Source organism: Vipera berus (genome assembly GCF_964194415.1).
Source record: "Vipera berus genome assembly, chromosome: 1".
NCBI classification, from domain to species: Eukaryota; Metazoa; Chordata; class Lepidosauria; order Squamata; family Viperidae; genus Vipera; species Vipera berus.
The window spans coordinates 98,587,188-98,608,004 of NC_138202.1; the positions used below are offsets into that span (position 1 = coordinate 98,587,188).

Consider the following 20,817-nt stretch of genomic DNA (forward strand, 5'->3'; position numbering starts at 1 on the left):
TGGTTTTCAAAGAATAAATACGGACCTGCAGAATACAAATGTAATAGAAAGTGCTTGTTAGAATTACTTTTATCAAATCAAATATAGCAAGCAGTTATTACTTTACGTCAAGAAGTGGTTTTTTTAATGTTTCATGATAAACTATTAAGATTACCTTTCCAACTCTTTGAAGCCAAATAGCAGGGCATATATACAGTAATAAATAAGGATTTTAAACATTTAATAGTATTATACTAATGGCAGGTATCCTGATTAAACATACTAACAGTTTAAGTAAAAAGAATGCTTCCCAAATTGTGACTTCCGACAATCCAAGGCAAAATATGGTTGTATGTTTATATAACCAAAGGTTTAGGGTGGAAATGTTAGGGTTGGGTTGGAAAGGAGGAATAAAGTCATTGTGGAAAGAAATCCAATATACACTGGAATTATTTTCTCTACAGTGTGGTCTAAGTCAGGAAAAACAATACCTAAGAGACAAAACCTTTGAATGTCTTGAGAAAAAATTGATTGCATAAAAAAGTTAAAGCTCTCCAGATGTTTAACCACCATGTATTGCCCTTGCACGGCTTATTCAAATAAAAGGGTTGACACTGCACCTAGCAAAGCTTTGTAGTCCTGCATAGGGACCTGGGAATGGAGGCTATCGATAGGTTTGAACAAACAAGGAAGGCTCTGAGCAAGTATGAAACTGGAGCTCTAATGAATACTGTTGTATAGGTACTGCATTAAGTACTTTAGTAAGCCAATAAGTGCAGGGCAAGAGATGGTAGGTTCACTTCCTCCCCTGCAGTGAACAAGTGACTGAGTTGAACTTATTTAAAGGGACGAGCAGCTCCTGTAAGCTTAATGTTTAATTTTCCTCTACATTACCGTTTTGTAGACAAAGGAATCCTCTGGTCACCCATTTTGCTCCTCAAAATAAAAATTGGGAAGATAAGACACTCTTAGTGTAATTTCTTTTACTTTGTTAGCTGATGTGAAAATGAGTCACTCAATTATTGGTCAGTATCTGAACAATATCTCAGCACTTCTTTCTGGCAAGAAAGGACTGTTATGTTTGTGCTACAAGCTTGCAATTCAGAAGTAAGTTTAGCATCATGTTGACTAAAATTATGAAAACCTGATATCCAAGTTCTCCTTTGTTTTAGTTCCACAGTCAGAAGACTAGATTTCTGAATTGTTGGTCATTTGCTTAACTGATCATGAGAATTTGAGCCCTTTGAGCCTTAGTTTCCCAAACACATTTCCTGCCGCTTAAACACAGTAAAAACTTTAATCACAGTAAAAACTTTATTAGCACAAATAGCTGCAATTAAAGTTTATCAAATTCTCTCATAGCTAAAAATGGCAGTCTGAAGCTTTCATTACTTTTTTTAAAAAAATATTTACTTTGAATAAAGGGGAAAAAATCATTTACTGAAAGTGAAGAGATAGAAATGTTACCAAAGCCACAATTTCTCAAAATTCAGATGAGAATCTGCAAAAAGTAATCATTTGTCAGAATATATTCTACATTAGCACTAAAGGCTTCCATTTCCAGATAGGAAGGAAGTGCCATATATAGGATTGAGCACAACATTGTAAAATGTTACTACTCATATAGCAATGAGGTTTGAAAATATCAGGGCACCCACCAGATGGCAGGATTCAGTGGCCTCTTGCTGTCATCTAGTGGTTGCAAAATTTTTATAGCACATATTTTGCAGTCATTTGGCAACATTTAAAATGTCTTTCAGGAACATAGGAAAGCCCATACGGAGTGCTTAAGAAGCATTGTACCAAAACCAGAAAAGCAGTAAAGGTGAAACTCAGTGGTGGGATTCAGCCAGTTTGCACCACTTCAGCAGAACCGGTAGCTAATTTTTTGTTGCTCAGGCCCAGAATGGACTTTCAGAACCGGCATCCACACAGAGAACTGGTTGTTCACATATTTGAATCCCACCACTGGTGAAACTGTGTGTATTCAACGCAGTTTGTTAAAAAGGAAGAAAAGATGCAACAGTATTTAGGAGAACTGAATTTATTTCTTAACAGCCAATTTAGAAAGTTAAACATTAAATCTGTGCAAAATACAAATTTCCATGTGAAATTTTTATATACATTTTTTTAAAAAAGAACACTCTTAACAAAAATGCTTAATTAAGTTCCAGAAACACTTTAAGTGACAAGGAGTAGAGGAAGAGAATCCCCACTGGTACTGTTAAAGAGATGAGTAGATCTGCAATAGAAATAAGTAAAGTAGAGAGAAAAATTTCATTCAGATGTCCCCCCGTACCCCAAACATGCAGAGAATTTTTGTTAATCAAGTAAAAAAGATACCATTCTGTTAGGACACCTGCACCCTTTCCTAATCTTTCCTTTGGGAGTTTATGGGTTCTGCATGTGCTAAGCTTTGGGTATTCGTTACAAAACATTAAGTAGATACTGACCATTAAAAACCAGCAAAATTGAACATTTTAAACAAACTCCAAGCTGAATATTGTTCTTCAGCATCAAAGTAAGTGGGAAGAGTGGTATAAATTTCTAAAATTTCTAAAGCCAAGAAAAAATGGATTTTGTTTAGCATACTTGAGAGACTAAAATCAGTTTGTTACTTTGGAAATAGGAACAGGAAACATAGTTGGATGAGTAAGAATTTTAATAGTATATGACTGAGTTTGGGATTCTCTATTCAGAAAGTATCAACTAAATCATCTGCAGTGCTTTTTTCCCTAGCTTCTTTGTATTATCCATTACTTTTCTGAATTACAAAATCAGACGGATTCCTTCCAATTCCAGAATATTTAGAATTATTCTCCTCCTGAACAAGCAGAGAAATCCTTATTTCTACTTTCAACTCTACCAATAAATAAACCTGGTGTATTATCCAGGTCTGTTCTATCCTTTCAGTCTTAATAAGGCTGGCAGAAGGATAGAAAAAAGCCAACTGTAAACAAGAAAACCCACTAGGAAAGGATAGAATTCTTCCTTTTTTAATGAAAATAGCCTTGTCTCCTAGAGGGAAAACAAGCATCTTTCTCTTGTGAATACTTTCTCCTCAGGATAGGAATGGTAATGATTCCTCATAGAATGTCTTTCTATTTCAGAGTTCTGAGAGACCATTTTGGAAAAAGTAAAGTAATATATCACTTTAAGCACTTGAGTGCTTAAGATAGGTTTCATAATAGCTTTCTCAATTCTTAGGGAAAAAATGATGATGAAACAGAATTGGGAGAGGGATACATGGGAAGAGGGCTGTTCTGTCCTCTAGGCCAGAGGTCCCCAACCTTTTGGACACAAGGGACTGGTTCTGTGGAGAGAGGTTTTTCTGCGGACCGGAGGGGGCGTGGTTTTGTGTGCTGCCTGCATCCTGCGGATGGGGCTTTGTTTGTGCAGATCGGTTGCTGGCATGCCGTGGCCCGGTAGTGGTCCACGGACCAGGGGTTGGGAACCCCTACTCTAGGCCTTTATATTTGTAAGCAGAAGCTCATAAAATATATGTATTATGCTGATATCACAGCAATATGAATCTGCATTTGAGATAAATGCATTAAAATTCCTTAAGGAATGAAAGCTGCATCTTTCAGTTTCCAGACTTTACTTAAATCTTTGTATTGTACCAAATGAATGTTAGAAACCCTCAGGGATTCATGTTTTAAGAATGATTTCTATACAGTTATTATTAAAGTGATTTGTAAAACTAAAAGGCCATTTCCCTAATCAATTTTTCCTAATATTTATTAGACCAAGAGCTAAAGTTTAAGGAGATGCAAAGAAGGAATAAAAAACCCATAGAAATGCCTTATGATTTAATTTAAATAATTTCTTTTTTAAAAGTTTGGAATGCATGCAGAAAGATAAGAGCTACAAGGCAGAGAAGGAGCACTTGGAAAGAAGCACTTGGACTGTCAGTTACAAAGCAGGGAAAGTAATCATGCAGATTCTTATTGTGTATTTAGAACACACACACACACACACACACACACACACACACTAGTACGTTTAAACACTAGTAGGGAGTATTAGGGATTCATTGCAACACGGAGAAAAAGAAGCATAGAGAATAATAATCTTACACCAGAAATGGTTCAGCCAGTGAGGGGCTGTAGCACTGGAATGTTGAAATGAACTAAAGACAACGTAAAATATTGGAAAAAGAAAGTAGTCAGAACAAGCTAACTGCAAATCTTTGATTACATAGCACTAGATACATTGCACCGATACTGTAAGGTAGAACAAATGAACAGTAACTCTTCTTTCTCATCAACCAAAAATATTAAATAACTGCATTTATTAAATTTCAAGTATCAAATAATAGTAGTTATCAAAGACTCTTTGAAATAGCAACTGACTTCAAACAATCAACTTCAAATATGACTAAGCCAAAATAAATGATTCTGCATTTATTTGAGACTGAATTTGGACTTACATGTACAATATGTTGGTCACATCTTCATTTTTTAACCCCAAAGACCCCTCTAAAGCTTTCCAAAGAAACCTTCATTGAATGTGCAAATGATAAGTAACAAAATACTGTAACCAAATAGAACATGGTTATTTGTGTGCATGTGACTGGCCAGAATTCGAAAGAAATTTCTGGCCTTTTTACAGTGATCCAACACACCTTGGAAAATGGTTCAGAAATATTCCCCCTTAGAGTGAGATAAACAACTGGATAGACAAAATTGTACTGTATAATGATTATCAGTGGCTTCAAACAGTGTAAATGGACCATTTCCTTTTCTGTGCATTGCATTCAAACTATTAGATAATAGCGGAAGTGCTTGAAGAGTTTCATTTGTGGTAAATTTTTGATACACAAATCAGCTGAAGTTGTAATTATTAACTAATGATTGTGCAACTAAAAAAATCAAACTACAGGCAAATAAAATATGAACATAATTTAGTAAAGTATGTACCTTGCATTTTAAAAAATGTAAGATACAGGGAAGCAAGCAGTGCAAAACATATTTGTGTTCTGTTATTTCTTCACCCTGAAGTTGCCCTAAAATCATTCGTAGATTTTGGGTGTACATTGGCCACTCTGATGCTTCATTCCCTGAGTTTGAGATATGCAATAGCTGAATTGCAAGAATGGTGGCAGATATAGATATAGTAAGTTGGTCACAAGCAGAGAGCTGTCATTTTTCAGGTTCAGCTTATGATATGGACTGGAGAGTTGTATCCATCAGCCAGCACAAGATGCTGCTAGATCAAATTTCCCTTCCCTTACAGCTTAAGTGAGAATTGGAAACTCTGAAAAAGCCGTAAGGAGGGAAGGAACACTGGAAACTGTTGCATGAGCAGAAACTATGTGCCAGGGAGTCCCTGAAATATGGAAAAGTTTAGTTGACAAATAATAGACAGACAGCTGGGAAAACCTGGCTGGGGAGCAGAGGAAGGTCAAACAGAAAGGCAAGGCTGGAAGATCATGCTCAGGTAGCCAGACTGGGGGTAAGGAGTGGGGAGCCATGACTGTACTAGCTAGGAGGAAACCGCCAGGCTTGCCCAGAGCCAGGCTCAAAGCCATGGTGGGCAAGATGAAGAGATTAGAGCGGGAAAGTCCCAGAAGCTGGTCTTGCAGGAGAGCAGCCTGGAACCATGGGGTGCCTCCGTAGGCTGCTGCTTCCCTCCTGCCTTTACAAGTCTATATGGTAGGCTGCTTTCTTCTAGAAGAATACCAAAAAAAAGCATGGCAATCGGGGGAAAGGAAATTCAGGGATGGTTTGTTGCTGGTTTGTCAACTTTGTAATCAAAGACCAACCTGAACGGGTTGTCAAATCCTCTGCCTGGGCAAGTCAGTGGCCCAACCATAGGCAGTACAATTGGATGGCAAGACGAGTGGCCAGAGTAGTCGCAAAGGACTAGTCACGTGAGAGTAGGCAACACGCTTTACAGCTTCCCTACCTCTGCTGGACTCATCACTGCAGAAGAGATGTGACCAGAAGTCTACATGGTAGACTGCTCTCTTCTAGAAGAATACCAAGAAATGTATGGCAATCGGGGGGAAAGGAATTCAGGTCCAAGGGATAGGGCAGGGGTAGGCAACCTTGGCTCTTTTATGACTCATGGACTTCAACTCCCAGAATTCCTGAGCCAGCATGACTGGCTCAGGAATTCTGGGAGTTGAGCCAAGGTTGCCTACCCCTGGGATAGGGGATAGAGAATCAAGTCTCTCCATTGTTAAAAGAAGCCTTGTTTATTGGTACAGCAGTAACTGCATTTCCACAGTCCATACTGGCTTCTGATAATTCAGCTTCCCTTTCCACCCTGTTCTTCCCTAGATCTAGTCCCCTGCTCCATGGTGCAGACATCTCATCTGTCAGATGATGCACATCTGGGCATGCTTCTTGGGAACCTAAAAGCAACATTGTGCCTAGACAAGCTAGCAACATAATTGAGTTCTCAATGGGTTCTGGCTTTCTGTTCACCTGATGGCACAATTACTGTTATAGCAAGGAAGAACTCATTTGGTTTTATTCCTTTACTGTTTCAGTGGGTTCACAACATCACAGCATTTGAGTACTTATGGTAGGACCACCACATATTCTTACATGTAAGCAAATCTTTAACAGAGCAAAAATAAATCTTCTTTTAATAATAATAATGTGAAAAGCCTCTTTTCATCATTGTTCATTTAATTAAAGATTATTGTCATGTAATGTGCTTAATACTACATCTCTCCATTCCAATGAAATAAATAGGGCAATTTTCCAAGTAAGAATTCATTAGAATAAAGGTTAAAACAGAACAGCATGTATATTTAAGAATGGTTCCAATGTACCAGTTAATCCTTTTAACAGGCTAGCTCTAAATTAAATCTTTAGTGATGGGTTTTATGAAGTTGTATTTATCCTGTTTAATGACAAGTTAACATTCCATTATACAAATAATATTAATGTAATTGAATAGCCACAGGAAGGGTATAGAGAACCAGTCATATATTCCAGGAGAGCTATTTTTCTCTCAGCCAAAAGTCAGGAGTCAACAGCTGTGATCATCTGAACCTTTTACAGAATGTGCAAGCCTCTAATAGTGGGATTTTGTTTTTTACAGCTATTTCCCAAGAACAAGTATGTATTCTTCAACAATAAAGTAGGCCAAAAAGACTGCCAACTAAAAGGATCCTATTAATTATCTCAAATTTATCCACAGATATCTCCTGTGTAAAATTTCTATATGGCAAAATTTAAGGCCCTATACTTTTTCTCTTTCAGTCAAATGTGGCTTTTATATCAAGTTAATATATTATAATTGTCAGCCATAACCTAATTTCTATGAGACTCTATGAAGTCAGTCCCTCTTTCAGATTATTCCATTTTTATATTATTCTGATCCTTTCAACTTTCAAAAGATTGAAAAAGTATTCTAACATAGATACGTCTTACCTTCCATATCAGCTCAAGGTCATCTCTAATATAAATTAACAAAATTGCCCCTTGATTTGAGAAAAAATAAATATAGACTATTGCTGTACTTTGGTTTACTTTAATTAATTCATGTCTAATATTTACTCTTTGAATTCGTTCATAAATATTATAGAAAATGCCCAGTATTCACAAAAGGTTTATCAAACAGATGTCAATACAATTATTATGGGCTAAGTATACCTTTGATTTTTTTTAAAAAATGATGCAGACAGTAGCCCCATAGATAAAGCAAAAGGTAGAAAAAGTATGTGCCACCTTCAGTTTTCAAAAAAAAAACCCACATAGTAAAAATTTGCTATTGCCCTATGTATGAAAGTTTCTCCTTTCACAGTCATTAAAATAAGAATATAAAAATGTAAACATAAAGGAATATCTGTTTTTTTAACTAGAAATAGATCCATACATTTTTTAAAAAAAAAAATCTATAAAATTATCCTTCATTGGGTCTCCATGGTTGGGAAATGAATTCGGACACTAATATTCATGATCCAATAAAAAAAATGAATGATTTTACAATTGCACCATGGAGCTCTGGGCTCATTTAAAGCACCCACTGAACTGAAATATTTATATTTGTGCAAAACCCAAAAGCTGTTTGTTTTGGAAATCTGAAAGGCACAACCAAGATTCAGAAGAATTTTAAAGCTTGAAAAAATTCTTCACCAATTCAAGCGTATCCTCATAGGACAACTCCACTTCCCCATAAAAATGGCCAAGTAACTCCTGAAGCACAAAAAGGAATGGCATGCTAAAGCTTAGGAGTTCATACAAGTAGATATAGTTGTATGCATTGTCCCTGAAATGAAGTCTGGTTGCGTGCAGGAAACCATGCATCCAGTTAGAGAGGCGTCTTGGAAGATCAAGCAGATCCCTGGTCACCTTAAGAGGCCAGCATAGAGTTTTCCCAAAGAATGAAGCCAGGATACCTGACGACTGGTCTTCTGAGCTGCTACTAGTAGCAAAAGCGCTTTCTGAGCTAGTTTCTTGACACATGGGTTCTTGATGCCTCTGAAATCCTGCTTCCTCCTTTAAACAGAAATAGGTTAACAGGATGCTCAACTTCAATATTTCAAATATTAAACATTATTTATTTATTGTCTACAATTGTACCTTGCCACAATTCAGAGACTCTCTAGACTGCAAAATATTTCTTTGCAATGAGTTTTGGGTAATCTCCAAAATACAATTTACTTTGTATCAGTGCTTCAACTTAGAAAGAGGGTCACCCTGGTGGTCAACTAACTCCAAAACAAACAAGGGAATATTTTCCATTGACTTCAGGTTATAAACACGTATCAATTTTCAGGATCAAGGTAGACATAAAGGTCATGTCTTATTTTTTTTTTCCTAGTGTGTCCTTTCAAAAAACTAATAAAAAGCCTTGGAGAGGCTGCAAGAAAGAGAAAATGAGAATGCAAAGGATATTTAATGCTTTCTCATTTTGATAACTAGAAAAAATGGCAGCCCAGGGAAGGAAAACATGCAATTAAGGTTATTTTCTTGCTTATCATATATATCATGTTTTCCGGTCAAAACTGAAAAGACATTAGAATGTATTTGATATGACTAGGCTAGGAAAATAATGTAGTTGGGCTTGTTAAAATAATGAACCATCAAAAATCTCATTGGTGCTTTGAAGTCCAAAGAACAATCATTTGCAATTCTTACATGTTTCAGCTCCTCCTCTTCTGCATGTGGCACAAATACATACTTTGATATAAATGTTTTAAAACTAGAATGAGCGAAAATGTCTCTGAATGTATCAGTTCAATTCTGCTAAGAGAGACAACATTTTGGATATCCAGTGATCACTCCCATGCAGTTCAAGTGCAAAGGAGTCTCTGCTAGAGTAACTTGATGAGAACCGTTTCCCTTTTATGTACCGCTTCGAATGAGCTGGAATTTGTCTCTTTATAATCTTGCTACTCTGTCATACTCTGGTAGAAATATATTTATATATATATATACATATACCTTTATTTCCGCTCTCTTCTTTCTCTGCATATTCTTTGTTTTACATTGTGCAAAATGAAGCTTGCAGTAAAAATTACCTGAAAAATAAAAGGAATGCCTTTAGGTTTTGTCTCTTCCCCCATGTAGACCTGACAGATGGAATGGGGGAATGTAAAGAGGGTAAACCTTCAAATTTAAGTTACTTTAAGTGACTTTTGTCTAAAACCTTTTGGAAAGCAGTGCTTTCATTAAATAAAAGTCCTTTACATGAGGAACATTTATTTTCTTATTCTACCAACTTGAATGGTCTTACCTTAGGATACTAAAGCCTTGGCAAAGAGGCTAAAATCCCACATGTGGTATTTTTGCTGTTGATAATGTTGTTTGGTTTCATATAGCCCACCCTTTACCATTTAGTTTAATCTTAACTATGAACAGTAGACACATACAATCAAAATATGGTTAGTGTACATCGTACTTGCATCAATACCCAAATATTTCTGAGGGGTCCTTGATGCTCTCTGAGCTTGGTTGTTTACTTGAAGATGTTTCATTACCTAAACTAGACGGCACCATCAGTGCTAATCCTACTATCCAATTATATCGTCCTACTATCAATGCGACGAACACTGATGATGTTACATAATTTAAGTATTGAAATGTCTGCAAGAAAACAACCAACCTCAGAGAGCATCAAGGACCCTTCATTTCAACCCTGAGCTACAAATATTCTCCTTTATTGATACATATTTTTAAATAGTTTATTTTAGATCTGCATTACCTTCTTCTGCATCAAAGGTATATGTTGTTAGGCGGAGAGTGGTTGCACATATGACACATTTGAAGCATTCCCGGTGGAAGAAGTGGCCTTCCGCGCTTAATCGTTCCATGATATAAACTCTTCTTTTACAAAAATAGCAGATATCACTCCCACCTATTGTCTGAGGAAATTCTCTTTTCAAAGATCCCTGTTGAAAAAATTTAAATATATTGGTAATATCTGAATAACGTTTGTATAACTGTTTCATTAATTTCACCACAAAAAAGTTCTTTAAAAAGGAAAACTAAGAGTTTAATCAACAGCAGGATATTGTTACTTACATATTTTTTTTAGTCAGAACTGTTTTATGCCATTTTGCATTTTCTTGCCTGTTAGCCACATTCTGCATCCTGGCAATATACTGTATACTTAAATAGTATACAGGTAGTCCTCAACTTACAACCATTTGTTTAGTGACCATTTAAAATTAGAAGGGTACTGAAAAAAGTGACTTATGACCAGTGCTTTTTTTGTAAAAGAAAAAGGTCCCGGAACTCACACATGTCATACAACCCGCCTTGCCTACCCTACAAGGTTCCATCCAAAAAAGGTGCCGGAACTCCGTTCTGAGCATTCTATGAGAAAAAAAGCCCTGCTTATGACCATTTTTCACACTTATGACTATTGCAGCATCCCCATGGTCACGTGATCAAAATTTGGACACCTGGCAATTGTTTATATTTATGATGGTTTCAGTGTTCTGGGGTCACGTGATGACTTTTTGCAATCTTCTGACAAGCAAAGCCAGATGCACTTAACAACCGTGTTACTAACTTAACAATGGCAATGTTTCACTTAATATCTGTGGCAAGAAATAGGGCAAAACTCCTCATTTAACAGCAGAAATTTTCAATTGTAGTTGTAAATCGAGAACTACCCATTGTGTCATAGCAAACCATGTATTTATTGGGCTGTGTTTAGACTGTTACCAAATAGAAGGAATAGTATTTCAGTAGCTCTTATGGCTAAACGGTGGAGCAGGCTTTCCGTGATATGTGCTGTGAACGCCCATGCGAAGCTACCTACAGCTAGGCAGTAGAAGAGCCGAAAACTCTGGAATTAGCTCCTACCAGCAGGCTAATCAGCCTCTTTGATATGCTGTGAAGAGAAATCTTAAAACATACTTTTATGTTCCCACGTCCTCTCCACAGTAATTTGCTAGCAAATTTTAATTACTGGTGCCATCTATTATGCATTTTCAGCTACTTACTGGTTTAATGTTTATGATGCTTGTTCATGATGTTAGATGGCTTTAGTAAGTTAGTATGGTAAAAGTTTTTTAAATATTCATTTTGGGTGCGGTTTCTGTCCTCAGTTGCATTTTCTAATTCTCTTGAACAACACAGCAACGTAAGGTTGCCTTCACAGCATCTTTGTTGTGCTGGAATGAATGACCTCAAGGTTTCTTTTCAGTCTCCAATTTGCTATAGAACAAATGACAAGGCATTCAGTGGTCATCCATTTTGATGATTTGTCCACCTACTACTCTGATAAATTAGGGAGTCAATGCTCATGGATCACCATGATCCAAAAGCTCCAGGTTTGAGACATGGTCTTGCCAACAAATATCAAGGCTGGAGCTGAGGGCACAAATGTGAAATTTCTCCAACTGATTAATGTGTTGTCAATACCAAGTCCAAGATTCACATCCATATATGAAAGAAAGAATAATGATAGCTTCTGTAGACTTTCAGCTTTGTGGAGATACAGACATTGTGTTGCTTGATGATTCTGGTATGCATTCAGCCAGAGCCTGAATGCCCTTGCTGATCTTGGAGTCAATTTCTTTATCCAAAGACCCATCGCTTGAGATGATGCAACCCAAATATTTGAAGCTCTTTACATTTGTTTGTGGAGTGTCATCTACAATGACTGTTATCTTAAAAAAGGTCTATATTTTTCACTTCTTTCCAAAATGATAGAATGGGGAGAAAAGGACGATACAAAATTTCTAATGCAGCACCTCCTCAAATTAGCTCAGTAAATGTGCCACAAGGCTTTGTTTCTAATGGGCTCAACAGAATAGCTAGCTATATAGCTTCATATAAATAATATTCATGCAATTGAATATCCATAGGAGTCAATACAAAAAGTCTGAGAAAGAGTTAATTGCAAGACAATGTCTTATGTTCAACAATATTTTTGAATTAACTCTAACTCCAATGTATATTTATCTTTTTTATCACTCCCTTTATTATTTTTATAAATAATTCAAGGTGTTGAACGTACATAATATTTCTATCTATCTAACAACCACCTTTTAAAAGGGGTTGGGTCGAGACAGAGAGTGACTGGCTTAGTGACCCAGCTGGCTTTCCTGTCTAAGGTAGAACTAGAATTCACAGTCTCCTGGTTTCTAGCCTGTTGCCTTAATCGCTAGACTAAATTAATGAGGTGAATTATTTAATAAAATCTTCTAAATATACAGTATACAGGGTTGCCTCCACTACATTTTGAATAGCAGCCTTTATTTTATTTTTATAATCCAAATAAATATGGCTCAAAAGCCCTGCATTGGAATATCATTCAGCATATTAACTGAATAAAAATATTAAAAAGCATCTACAAATAAAGGCTCATCAGTGATAGTATGCACCATCTCTACATTCTGCATTTCAACGTGGTAGTGGGTACATGTAATAGGTATGGTATTAACATAATCACTCTTCATTAAAACGAGTTGCACTCAATTATGTGTGGGTTAAGGCTTACCAATTGCAAAGATGCAGGTAATGGCTTGTGATCATTCCTGTATAGATTAACAAGGATTTGTGCTACAGCATCTATTCCATGAGACACCTTCCCTATTGTCATCTAGTATTTAACAAGGCACAAAGAGGAAAAGAAAGAGAAAAGATGGAAAATGAAGAAATCTTGCCTTCGAAATTACAATTTAAGGAAAAGCAAAGCAAAGAAACACAGTGAAGCAAAGATGAACAAGCCTAAAGTAAAAAAAGAACAGAGCTTAATTACAGAATGCCAATCCCACATAAAACCTAAACATTTATCCCTTACTAAAAAAAATCTAAGATTGTATGAATATCTTTAACAGATGAGTTGTGTGCTTGCATATATATTCAAGCACACTCTTCTTAACACAAAAGGCTAGAGAATTAAGTGAGAGCTGCATTCAATTCTGGACAACTGGTTAAATGGCAAGTTTGCTTCTGAAATAATGAAGGTAAAATAGTAAAATAATATTAGTAATAATATTACAGTTATCAACACATATTCCTTTTGACTTCTCAAAAAGGGAATAAAGACTTTTAATAATTTGCCTTTGTTTATACCAAATAAAAACGCAAAAAGTATCTTGTAAAGGGAGGCATTCCTGATGAATATGCTTAAGCATGTTTTCAGAAATGCACGAGTTATAAATAAAGGGCAAGTTAACAACACCAGTTTTGTATCCTTTGAAGCAAATTATGTCTACTGACACAGTTCATACCAATGCTTTAATTTACCAGACATCAGTCATAACGGTAACTGGTAAAGCAATATAGACATAATCTTTATTAAGAAAGGATATAAGCTTGCCAAAAATGGCATTGTCTTGCAAAAAGACAATTATTTTTGTCTACATAATTTTAAATAACTTGCTGTTTATCTAAATATTTAAAAAACTGAGTAATGTTAATTTGAATAATATTAATAATAATAATATTCAAATTAACATTACTCAGTTTTTTAAATATTTAGACAGGTTATTATCAAATCAACCAGTGGAACAGCTTACCGTCAAAAATCATGGGCGCTCCATCACTGGAGCTTTTAAGAAGAGACTAGACATTCACCTGTCTGAGACAGAATAGGTTCTCCTGCTTGAGCAAGGGGCTGGACTAGAAGACCTCCAAGGTCCCTTCCAGCTCTGTTGTATTCTATTCTATCACTATGTCCATCATCAGTGAATAGTTGGTATAAGAGTGTTTCTGCCTGCTTTGTTACATGAAGTGAGAGTTGAATAAGTCAGGAAAAACATGAAACTATTATAAACACCGTGGGAATGGGTTACTTAAGAAACTGTATGGTCCAGAAAGAGATAGGATCAAAAATAAATGGGCTCTGAATGAAAGTGGTCTGAATGCAGATTTGACTGAGCAGTACAATAGAAATGTTAGAGGTAATTTAGTTATATAGAGAAAATTAATGAAGATCCACATAATAATTAGAATTAATGAAGATCCATAAGGAAAAGTGAATAGATAAAAGTAAAAGGAAGACTAGGAAAGCAATGGCTGAACATTTTTTCATCAAAACAAGCACTGTGAGAAGATTAGTATATAAAACAGGATTTGGACATTATGGAAACTAGGTTGATTTGCAAAGATTGAAAATGGTATCAATGTAAACTAGATTTATCTGAATTTCCCTTTCTTGGATTACTTATTTCTTATTCCTTTTCTATATTTTGCATTCCTGAAAGTGAACTGTGGGATGCATATGCTCACATGCATTAAACCATGTTTTCAAAGCACTATGTTCATGAATCACGTTAAACCCCAAACAAGCAAACTATACTATGGCTTTCTGTAATTTCATTCTGTCGAGATGAAGATAGGAAAACAGGACTGTGAAATGATTAAGGCTGGGACATTATTTTCCCCCAGGGATTTTTGTTATATAAAAAAATATGTTCCCACAGTATTTTTGTGTTTATGCTACTTCAAAATCATAATTGCCATGCTACTTTCTGACCACTGCTATCAGAGAAAATTCTGGGGATTGCAAATAAGGAATTGGAAACCCATGTAGCCTTGAAGCTCACCTGATAATAAGCACAAACGTATCTGAACAGCATCCTTCTCCCACTGTTTACAGAGGGAAAAGTTACATAATTTCCATTTTTTTCAGTCCAATATTTTAAAATACTTTATTAAACAGGATAAGCCAAATTCAAGTTCTGGTGCTGTTTGAAAAGACTTTACTATCCACTACTTTAGCCTTTTTTCAAATGAAATATAGCACACACACAAAACTCTATTCTCTGCAATGTTAGTGAAAGCCAATGTTACACACTTTATTTTAGTGACAATATGAAGCTGAGAGGAAACCTGTTAAAGAATACCTTTTCAGAAAGAATAGCAGAGGAAGCAGAGTTTATAGATGAAGAGGAAGCAGCTGAATCATGAGATGGCAGACAAGAGGGAGATGGGAGCTGAGAATGGGAGAGACCTTTAGTAGGAAGTGGATTCTGTGTAAAGCAGAAAGAGGAAAAATGGTCCCAAATTATTTACCTGCAAATGCATGTTAAAATTATGGAACTTGCCAACGTGCATTAAATTACCAAAGAACATTCTGTTACAGCCATAAATTAAGACAAACATATTGGAAAACATTGACATGTTGACATTGGCCCTTATCACTTTGTGGCAGACCATGAACAAATTTCCACTTATTTCTTTTTTTAAAAAATCCCATTTAATGAAACAAAGCAAAGAGTTATTAGCCATGAGCTAGCCCTCTTAACCACCAACACAGTTCCTCACCAACTTTGCATTCTCTGCATATTTATTCACCTTGGGGATGTCAACACAACCAAACAAGGAGGCCAGATGAGCTGCTTTCTCTTTAATGCTCTTTTTATGAAATTCTCTATTGGCTATGGACTGAGCTTTTTTCTGTGGCAGGAACAGCAAGGAGAGAAGAAAACTTTTGAGTTAGAGAGAAAAAGTAGAAACAATAGAACAAAGGGTAGCAGTTTGGAGAAAAGAAGATTCAGTAACAAAGAGGGCACAGAAATCCAAAGCACTGTTGAGTATACCAGCGTTTCCCAACCTTAGGAACTTGAAGATGCGTGGACTGCAACTCCCAGAATTCCCCAGCCAGCTATAGCTGGCTGGGGAATTCTGGGAGTTGAAGTCCACACATCTTCAAGTTCCTAAGGTTGGGAAACGCTGGTGTATACATGAAGTTATCTGGGACATTTAAAGAGATTCTTTATGGGAAGCTTTGTGCCTGACGTCCCCCCAGTGTGCATTTTTTTTTCTGGTGCATCTCACCAGTTGATAAGCTGTGCTGCTCTTCCTTTTAAAAACTGTAATGTGATTTTGTTAAAAAAGCTTTTTTCCAGGGATTACATTCCATGAACTGTGTTTGCACAACAATCTCTTAGATATCATGACTGCATCCCCAGTTTCTATAGCCCGGCTTTGAGATATCTTGAAGGCTGTTGGTTAAAAAAAGGGAGCCAAATCTTTGTACGATAAATAAAATTAACAAATATCCATGCAGGACTTAAGAAGTAATGGAGACTTGGATAAGCAATTTAGCTTAATAGCTTACCACTGTTCTCTCCCCACCCCCCCAAAAAAAGAAGGAAGGGAACTTTCTAGTCAGTTTTTCCCCAAGTTTCATTAACCAATCTAAGGTGTGTGCAATGTCAGCGCAATGTAGAAAAATAAAATAAAATAATGAGGGATCCTGTCAAAGGAACAAAAAATATGTTTCATGGTTAGAGCAACTGGGATTCCATGGTTCAGAACCGTCCTATATGACTGAATGTGTTTTAGTAGTACAGGAAGAAACCAGAAAGGGAAAAATAGGGGGAAATAGAGGAAAGAACGTCACCTGATTAATTTTTTCCTCCACATCCTGAAGGCGCTGAAGCACACCAGAAAGTGCAAGGGCAGCAGGACAGGAAGAGGAAAGCGTTTCAGAGACTCTAGACTTCGGCTGACTTGGTTCTATGCATCTCAAGGGCTTGGCTAGTGGTTGGTCATCAGACAAAGGCTGCAAGGGTTTCCTGACAGGGCAGTCCATCTTAGCTATGGCCTGAGACTGGGAAACGCTGCAAAGGAAACCAGTGACCTCTCTTCCAACAAAAGGTATCTGCATTGAAATTGGCTAAAATAATCAGAATGTATCCAGGCAAACGGGCACTTAATCACATAAAGGTAAAGGTTCCCCCGCACATGCGTGCTAGTCGTTTCCGACTCTAGGGGCCGGTGCTCATCTCCGTTTCAAAGCCGAAGAGCCAGCGCTTGTCCGAGGACATCTCCGTGGTCATGTGGCCGGCATGACTAGACGCCAAAGGCGCACGGAACGCTGTTACCTTCCCACCGTAGTGGTCCCTATTTTTCTACTTGCATTTTTACGTGCTTTCGAACTGCTAGGTTGGCAGAAGCTGGGACAAGGCGCTCGCTCTGTTATGCGGCACTCGGGATTCGACCCGCCAAACTGCCGACCATCTGATCGACAAGTTCAGCGTCCTAACCCACTGAGCCACCGCGTCCCTTTTTAATCACATAAACACAAGGCAAATAATTTATTTGGAACGAAAGTTCCTTTTACTCAATAATCACAAACAGCACACATCTGATTATTATAAATTAGATTTCCATTGTCCAATTGTATACTAAAATGATCCTTTAAATTATTTTGCTTTTTCTGCTCTTCATCCAGGATAGGGAACAATGGTGTGGAATTTTGATGGGAGTTAATGGTTGCTGCGTACTATATTGTTTCTTCGGTATATTTCACATTGTGTTAAAATGACTTTCTAGTGTTTTGGAATATATTAATGAGCTTATTGCTAGCATCATAACAATCATGGTCTCCAGCAATCAAGGGAGTTCGCCCCCCCTGAAGAATGCCTACCTGTTTCTTTGATGGAGATGGCATATTATCAGTTGTCTCCTTGGGTTTAGCAAAGTGAGGATTTATAGGAGATTCAGAAGAAAGAAACAAGCCTGATCTTTTTACCGGCTCCTTAAATTAAAAAAGTGGAGAACAGCCCGAAAAAAGAAGATGTTAGAATTAGAACAGAAAGCTAGCGTAAAGAAGAAAAGAAGAACCACCAGCAGTAGCATTTTAAAATTTGTGAAATTATAATTTCTGTTTATTCAGTTACCAATTTAATAATATCCTCTAATGTTAGATTGGTACAAACTGGATTGGTAGTTAGCGTTAAAATTTATACAGTGTCAATTAGGAAGGAGAAGTTTAACCTTTCTTATCTACACTGGTCCCAATTAAAACCATTCCCCCAAGCCTCTATTCACATCAATAAGAAAGCCAATAGAATAAAAGTCTACATAAGCACAATGAAGCAAATCTGTTTTCAAAGCAATGTAATATTAAATGTTTTGCTTTAAACAATATTTTTCGTAGGGGACACCCAAACAGATGGAAAATCTGACCTGTGGCATGAGTCTCCTGAGTTAGGTGCTATTCAAATACAGTATCTAAACTCAGCAAACTTAAAAAAGTTTTAACCTCTAAAAAGAGAGAGGATAATACTGGTAAACTACACACAATAAGCACTGCCTCTTCAGATTTTTCACACTGATGGCCCTTAGGAATATCATTGCTATCTCTACAGTCAAGCCAACTCTGTTTTAAATCTGATGATTTCTCTCTACCATATGCAACCAGTTTATTGTTGGAGCAAGCAATACATTTTCTCCTTTTGAACAATTTTTTTCAGAATTTTAAAAACCACAATATTCATTAGTTCCTTTTGTATAGCAAACTACAATCACAACTGAGCGTATCACTGATAGCTATTCACCAGTTCAATTTTCAAATTATCCTAGACTACTGTGCATGGTAAAATAACCAGGCAAGCATGTTAATTATCAAGAATATATATGATCTTTTCAATTGGTGTGGAAACATAAAACGTAGTTTGAAGAAAAAGGAAGACTTAAGTTGGAAGTGACCTTGGAGGTCATCTAGTCCAACCCCCTGCTCAGGCAGGAAACCCTACACCATTTCAGACAAATGGCTGTCCAGTCTCTTCTTAAAAATTTCCAGTGTTGGAGCATTCACAGCTTCTGGAAGCAGGTTGTTCCACTGATTAATTGTTCTAACTGTCAGGAGCTTTCTCCTTAGTTCTAGGTTGCTTCTATCCTTGATTAGTTTCCATCTGTTGCTTCTTGTCCTGCTTTCAGGTGCTTTGGAGAATAGCTTGACTCCCTCCTCTCTGTGGCAGCCCCTGAGATATTGGAACACTGCTATCATGGCCCCCCTCGTCCTTCTCTTCATTAAACTAGACATATCCAATTCCAGCAGCCGTTCCTTATATGTTTTAGTCTCCACTCCCCTAATCATCTTTGTTGCTCTTCTCGGTACCCTTTCTAGAGTCTCGACATCTTTTTTACATCGTGGTGACCAAAACTGGATACAGTATTCCAAGTGTGGCCTTACCAAGGCATTGTAAAGTGGTATTAATACTTCACGTGATTTTGATTCTATTCCTCTGTTAATGCAGCCTAGCACTGTGTTGGCTTTTTTGGCAGCTGCAGCACACTGCTGGCTCATATTTAAGTGATTGTCCACTAGGACAAATAATGATCTCAGTTACCTTGAATTGGTCATCACTTTCTACCAGTACCTAACTTAATTGTAACTTTGAAATTTGTATTTATTTATTTTTGGTGACACTGAGTCAGTGTTGACTCCTAGCAACTGTATGGAGACAGTTTGCAGTTTTCTTGGTAAGATTTTAGAAGTAGTTTGCTTGCTTCTTCCTAGGGATAAGAGTGAGCGACTGGCTTAAATCAGCCAGTTGTAAATTAACTTTGAGCAATTATCGAGAATAGCATTTGAGGTGGAAAAGACAGAAATGTAAACAATTTATTCACAATCTTCATTGCAATAGGAAAATGTGACATTGCATATTCACACCTTTTACATGTGGTTCAGTTGAGAACGTCCTCTGTCAATTAGGTGGTGATATGTAGGAGTTAAAAATACTCCTCTTTTCTGAATATTTTTCATTTCAGGTTCAATAGCAATAGGAACAAAATTAAAATACAGAATACAGAATAACAGAGTTGGAAGGGACCTTGGAGATCTTCTAGTCCAATCCTCTGCTCCGGTGATGGAGCACCCACATCTTCTGAAGGCAAGCTGTTCCACTGACTGATTGTCCTAATTATCAGGGAATTTCTCATTATTTCTATGTTGGATCTCTTCTTGATTAGTTTCTATCTATTGCTTCTTGTCTTGACCTCAGGTGCTTTGGAAAATAGATTGTCCTCCTCTTTCCTGTGACAACCCCTCAAATATTGAAAGACTTCTACCATGACACGCCAGTTCTTTTCATTAGACTAGACATCCTCAACTCCTACAACTGTTCTTCATATGTTTTATCTTCTGGTCCTTCAATCATCTTTATTGTTCTTCTCTGCACTATTTTACATAATTGTATACACTGAATTTATGTAGGATGCTTCAAACAAGTTTTTACGCTGGACATTTAAGATTCTGACCAAAAAGCCCAAGCTGATTCAGAATTTTGTCTTGTTTTCTACACATAATCCTATACTGGAAATATTTGCACATACTTAAGCAGCAAATGGTATAGAGCACAGGTCGGCAACCCGCGGCTCCTTGAGCCGTCTCCTGCAGCTCCCAGTCGCCCGGTGCGCGCGCACCTCTTTGAACGGGCAGTGGTGTGCGAGCACCTCTCCAAATGGACAGTGGCACCGCCCGTTCCGAGAGGTGCGCGTGCACCTTTCCGAAGGACGGAGGTGCGCGTGCACCTCTCCAAACCGCCGCCGTCCCGTTCAGAGACCTGCCGCATTCGCCTGGCGCGCTCCCCCCCTCCCCGGGCCTAGACGGGGCTCGGATGTCCGTGTGTGCGCGCGGGGGCAATGGTCCCCGCAGGCAGGCTGCGCTGAGCATTAC

The 20,817-nt window shown here is 37.3% G+C and overlaps 1 protein-coding gene across 4 annotated transcripts in view; it reads right to left on the reverse strand.

The window, feature by feature from the left end:
* Positions 1-2,007: 2,007 nt before the first annotated feature.
* The window catches only part of LOC308659138 (F-actin-monooxygenase MICAL2-like), an 86,401-nt gene continuing 67,591 nt past the window's right edge, over positions 2,008-20,817 (reverse strand). Inside the window, exons 17-26 of one of the 4 annotated variants that reach the window (XM_081312560.1) lie at positions 17,782-17,892; positions 16,753-17,013; positions 15,702-15,803; positions 15,251-15,376; positions 12,898-12,999; positions 10,147-10,333; positions 9,387-9,463; positions 8,339-8,438; positions 4,059-4,111; positions 2,008-2,221 (exon numbers count right to left, since the gene is read on the reverse strand). In XM_081312560.1, the coding sequence (XP_081168686.1) occupies positions 4,071-4,111; positions 8,339-8,438; positions 9,387-9,463; positions 10,147-10,333; positions 12,898-12,999; positions 15,251-15,376; positions 15,702-15,803; positions 16,753-17,013; positions 17,782-17,892 (1,107 nt within the window). In that variant the 3' untranslated portion in view covers positions 2,008-2,221; positions 4,059-4,070. Of the gene's footprint in view, positions 2,222-4,058; positions 4,112-6,114; positions 8,439-9,386; positions 9,464-10,146; positions 10,334-12,897; positions 13,000-15,250; positions 15,377-15,701; positions 15,804-16,752; positions 17,014-17,781; positions 17,893-20,817 lie in introns of those variants that run through there. The other 3 variants (XM_081312558.1, XM_081312559.1, XM_081312561.1) reach the window with 3 other exon arrangements.